General features: G+C 28.8%; 1 protein-coding gene across 1 annotated transcript; it reads left to right on the top strand.

Moving 5' to 3' along the window:
* The first annotated feature begins 978 nt into the window (after positions 1-978).
* On the top strand, positions 979-1,973 carry LOC118053735 (uncharacterized). Its single transcript, XM_035065081.2, has 2 exons — positions 979-1,479; positions 1,656-1,973. Exons 1-2 carry the CDS (start codon positions 1,309-1,311, stop codon positions 1,725-1,727), a joined length of 243 nt encoding a protein of 80 aa, XP_034920972.1. The 5' UTR covers positions 979-1,308; the 3' UTR covers positions 1,728-1,973.
* The last annotated feature ends 3,607 nt before the right edge of the window (positions 1,974-5,580 follow it).

The following is a 5,580-nucleotide window of genomic DNA, read 5'->3' as shown; positions in this document are numbered from 1 at the left end:
CCATCATTTAATATTGAGTTGGTAGAAAATTGAATTTTATAATTTGTTTTAATTACTTTTACAAGTCTATCATAGCCTTATGACCCAAGTTATGGATTTGGTAAGGTAACTCAGGTTGATTGATTATCTTCAAATTTTTTTTTCGAGTCAAAATATATTTTGTCTTCATTCAAGTTACGTTTATATATGCTAAATCGACTGAATCACATCAAGTCAATCCATACATAATTTTTTTTTTCTATCAAAAAATTATTAGTAATATGTGGAATTTTTTTGACATTAAAAAAAACTATTCTAACCTACAACAGCGCAAACCAACTAAAACTCCAATGCTTACTAATAAATTGCTAGTTGATAAATATTCACCGATGGATTATTCATTCAGTAAGAAATACTGATGGAAATTTTATAGGTAAATTGTTTTTTTTTTCAGGATTTTATTTTAGAAAATAACATTAAATTTTTTCAAATTTCATTGGTAATCAAAACCAGAAGAATTAAAATTCCATCAATATTATATCAATAATAAAATGAAACGAGTAAAAGAATAAGAAATTGAAAACAAATTGAATTATAAGAATTGAAATAACATATTTTATTTTTTAGTATTGTTATTAATGAAATTTATTTTTCTTAAATTAAATTAAATGTAAAAAATATTATTTATACAAATCCATTTATCAATACAAGTATGCAAAATTATATACAAATAATAACAAAGAAAAAAACCATATAAGAAAAAGAAAAAAAAAAGAGAAAGGAGAAAAGAGAAAAGAGAAAAGAGAAAAGAGAAAAAAAAAGATAAGAAAAGAAAGGAATCCAAGAAAACAATAATAAAAAAAGAGCAGAAAAGAATAAAAAGTAAGAAAGAAAATTAAAAAAAAAAAATAGGAAATACCTAGAAATTCTTTACTAGAAAGCTCAGGAAGCTCTAGTCACCGTTTGTTTTTGGGTGCAACCGCAAAGCATTTTTGATGCTGCACAATGCTTTGCGGTTGCACCTCATTAACAAACGGTGTTGTAACACTTTGAAAAAACACTCATTTTCGCACAAGCCAAACACACCCTAGGTTTGCACATATAGCAAGTATTTTCTTCTACTCTCACAAGATCTGCCGCACTCAGCCCTCTTCGCCGAACCTCTTTCCCTCTTCATCACAATTCTGACAATCAAACACCACCAGTAGATTCGAAAAAGCGGCCGCAGCGGCCTATATCCGGCAAAACATCACGGCATCGCGCCTCCAGCAGCCAGATTCACTCGCAGTCGCACTCCTCCATTGATTGTTTGAAGCAGAGTACAGAATAATGGGTCGAAAAATTGGTGGATTATTTTTTAACCCAAAGAAACGTAGAATTGCCGCGAAACCTTGCATGCAGGAGATGATATCATTTCTGAGTTGCTTGTCACAAAACCAGATGAATGATGAAAGATGTCTTCACAGCAAGGAACTTTTGAAAACCTGTTTGGATGATGAGGTAAGTGAAGATGCAATATTTGTATATTATTATTGTATAATAGGCTTATAGTTAATTTTTCTGCAGAATGTTTTCTATGCTTTTAATGAGAAATCATTTTCTTCTTTATAGTTTGGTTTTTCTATTTTCAAAAGATTGAATTTAAAATCTTATGGATTTTGACCACCACTGTGCAGACTGCGAAAAGCAAAAAGAAAGGGGGGAGCATGAATTACCACTTACAGAGGCTTAACAAGAAAATGAAGTAAGTTTTTAGATTGACATATCAAACTTGAGATTCTTCCCTTGAGACGATTAGCATTTGAAGAAAATTGTTTCGGTATTGAGCAAGACAATTGTTTTATGTATTATGCTTTGTGGCTGGGGATTTTTCAATAAATTTTCTATCAATAGGGAAGCAGAGAGTCAAGATGACATTTACTGTGCAATGTAAAACTTTTGATGTATTGCTTGCCCACAGAAATCAGAGTTTGAAATGTTTTCTGATACTTCAATTTGAACCCTTGATGATATAGTTATGGTAACGTGAATCTTTGTCAGTCGTTACAGATGATCACCATGCATTAGTAGGATTTACTGTTAATGTAGCAATAACATACAATGGCAATCTAATATCTGTTTTCACACTTGGTATGCTGAGATCTTAAATGATGGATCGCTTTCACACTTGTTAACCTGAATTTACCTTATTTTGTCACTTCCAGATTCTTCCCATAGTTTTCTTAAGGCCATTGCAGCATCATTTCAATTGAATTTTAGATGTTGTAGTTGTTACCTTTTAAGCTTGCACAATGTACTAACTTTCCTTTGTATACTCTTAGACATGAATTTCCATTTCTTATGTTTTCTCTGAGAACCTAAGCTGCTTGCTACATCAACATTCACAGAATTAGAACTCTTGATTTTAGAGAGATTAATTGGTATTATTGATAAATTTGTAGATGCCAAGTTTTGGGTTGGTCTATATCCAAGCTGGGGAGTATATTATTTACTGTATTGTGCTCTGCTTTGGAAGATAAAAAGCTGGAAAGTCGAATCACAATAGTCAGCTGTAATTCTAGGAAAGTTGGTTAAAACACACCATCAGGTTTCAATTGGAGCCTTAAAATATATTTATCGCTGCCCGAAGTTACATAATACACACAGGTTCCTTGCTATTGTAACCAGGATTGTATTCCCATCAGCTGCCAGAGATTAAGCCTTCCTAGAAAATTGTTTTTGGCTGTTTGCTGATATGATTCTCATAGAACTGTTGGATACAGCTCAGCTGTTTATCCAAATTTTTACTCTGAGAATGCTTTTCTTGAGATAGTGGTGCTTTAGTTAGAGGCAGATAATATCAGGATACCAGTTAATATTGATGCTACAGAGACATCATACGTATCCTCATCTTTAGTCTTTTGGCACTAACATCATTCTGCCGATTTAAACCAACATGCTTCCCGTATACCATGTCATTTTCACCCTTTCATTGGAGTTAGGCTCTTGTGCAATTCACATGCTAAAGGTTTTAGTTTGAATGGAAAATTTGGACGGGGCATTTTTGGTTTAGAGATTGGGCGACTTATAGAGACTCCTTCCATTATTAAAGGACATATTGAGCCATTAAATAAAAGATCAATATTTTATGATAGAGAATGAAGCCTCCTCTTTGATTATACTATCAAATCCAACAAATAGGCCTGTAAAAGAGATATGGATTAAGAGCCTGTGTGGATGTCCATTTTTAGTATATACCTCGAGGAAAGAATTTCAAATCCAAAACCATGTGAATCGATCAGCTCTTGGCCACAATATGTTTTATAGAGTTTAGAGTTTAAGTTTTATATAAAAAATAAACACACAATAGTTGAATTGATTGAATAGGAAGAATCTTGATCGACCAGTAGAGTTAAAGGTGTAGTGTAGGCAACCAGGTGATCAGGAGTCATGAGATAATTAGAAGGATTAATTTTATTAAAAGCAGGAGTCCTTGACAAAATAACTTAACAAAATAGCTCATCAGAGCAACAAAGCAACACATTAGCTCAGTATTCAATTGGAAGTTAGCAGAGGTAAAAAGGATTAGCTTAGGATTCGCATTGAAGTTAGTAAAATAGCTTAAGATTAGAGTTATGTTTATAAACAATTTCTTTAATTCCTTTAGTTTATCTTTCTAGGACTAGTATATTGTTGTTTGCATATTTATTTGCTTTATTTACAAGTTTTCTTTAATAATTCCCTGCTATTCCCTTTTATTTCTTTTAGTATTTTAAACTCCTGTTTTTTCTTTCAAGGTTTGCAAAAAAATATTTTTTTCTTAAAATTAATTTGTTTTTATATTTTCACATCATTTTAATATTAAAAATAAATTTTAAAAAACAACTACTATTATATTTTCTAATACCCCTTTACTCCGGCCACAATCACCCAAATATCATTGTCAAAACCACCACCGGCGACGGCCCGGCCACATAATCTCGATTAATCACCATCAAATCCAAAACCCAGCAGCAAATCACAGCCTCTCAAGCTCTCAAGACGCTTCATTTCAAAATTTGCACGCTGCGAATTTATAGTATACAAATATTTTATTCATAAAACGCTAGGCTTGGCCCGCTAGTGTGTCCGGAAGGGTGAAATCACTTCCCTAATCTTTGGATGCTTGAAGTGATGTAGAAACTGGTCAGTGAAATTATTGGACTCGGAATGAGAGAGAGAGAGAGAGAGAGAGAGAGAGAGAGAGAGATAATGGTTAAAGCGAGGTCCACGGAGGGAAAAATCTTTTCTCACTTTTCCGCTTCTTCTCAATCAAGAGTCATTTTACTTTACCTCCGTTTCTCAAGCACATTGGAAAAGACACATCAAACCTACTCATTCTTCACTTTTTCACCATAAATGAAGTCACATTTCACATCATGGCTTGACATTGTAATGGAAAAATAATTTTAAAACTATTTTTTAATATTTAGTTATATTATAAAAAATAAACTAAAAAATAATTTATTTTTATTTTTATTTTTTTTAAGTTTATTAAAAGAATGAATGCTAAATTCAACAGATAAAAAAATTAAAAGAAAATGAAATAAAAAAAATCTAATTTTATAAATTATTTGAAATAAAATAAATTATAATTAAAAAAATAAAAACTAAATCTGACATATAAAAAAGCTTAAAGATGATGAAAAAAAATCAATTTCATAAATTAATCAAATAAAATAAATAATAATAATAAAATAGATATAAAATTTGATACATGAAAAAATTAATAACAAAAAAACAATCATAAAATTGATTATTAAATTTGATATCATCAATAAATAACAAGATGTTTTTGAGCTTTTTGCAACTTTTAAAAGATATTTTCATTTAAAGTAAACAAAATCAAAAAAAATTTAAGTGGAAAAATATTTTTTTATCAATTTTTTTAATAATAACATTGTTATTAGAAGGAATGAATTTTGCCTATTATTTTAGCAAAGATTTGCTTGATTGCTTTTATATATCATTTAAAATCGTTTGTTTGCTAGAAAATATATTTTTTTTTAGAAAGTGAATTACTTTTCAATATTTAGTAATGTAATGGAAAATAAGTTGGGAAATATTTCCAGTGTTTGGTTATGTCATAAAAAATGAGCAGGAAAATAAATTATTAATTTTTTTTTCAAGTTTATTAAAATAATGAGGAACAAATCTTACAAATTAAAAAGTTGAAAGAGAATGAAATTGAAAAAAAAAATATAATTTAATAAATTATCTCAAATAAAATAAATAATAATCAAAATAATAGAGATCAAAATAATAATAACTAATATTTTATAAATTATTTCAAATAAAATAAATAACAATAAAAAAGAATGAGAATCAAATTTGATAGATAAAAAATTTCAATTTAAAAATGATAATGAAAAAACAAATAACAATTATAAAAATAAGGACTAAAGTTAATATAAAAATTAAATTTTAAGGGATGAAATTGAAAAACAAATATTCAAAACAATATATATATATATATATATATATATATATAAAATGATATTTTTAAATTTTTTATAATTTTTTGAAAAATATTTTTCCGCTTAAAATAAAAAGAAAACACTTTTTTGAAAATCAAGTTAAATA

This window comes from Populus alba, chromosome 9, assembly GCF_005239225.2.
Source record: "Populus alba chromosome 9, ASM523922v2, whole genome shotgun sequence".
NCBI classification, from domain to species: domain Eukaryota; kingdom Viridiplantae; phylum Streptophyta; class Magnoliopsida; order Malpighiales; family Salicaceae; genus Populus; species Populus alba.
Note: the sequence above shows the minus strand (reverse complement) of the source record. Positions and strands in the feature narration are given on the sequence as shown.

Coding starts and splice junctions, on each gene's coding strand:
- LOC118053735 (XM_035065081.2), top strand. CDS start 1,309: ATGGGTCGAAAAATTGGTGGATTATTTTTTAACCCAAAGAAACGTAGA. Junction 1,480..1,655: donor AAACCTGTTTGGATGATGAG/GTAAGTGAAGAT, acceptor ACCACTGTGCAG/ACTGCGAAAAGCAAAAAGAA.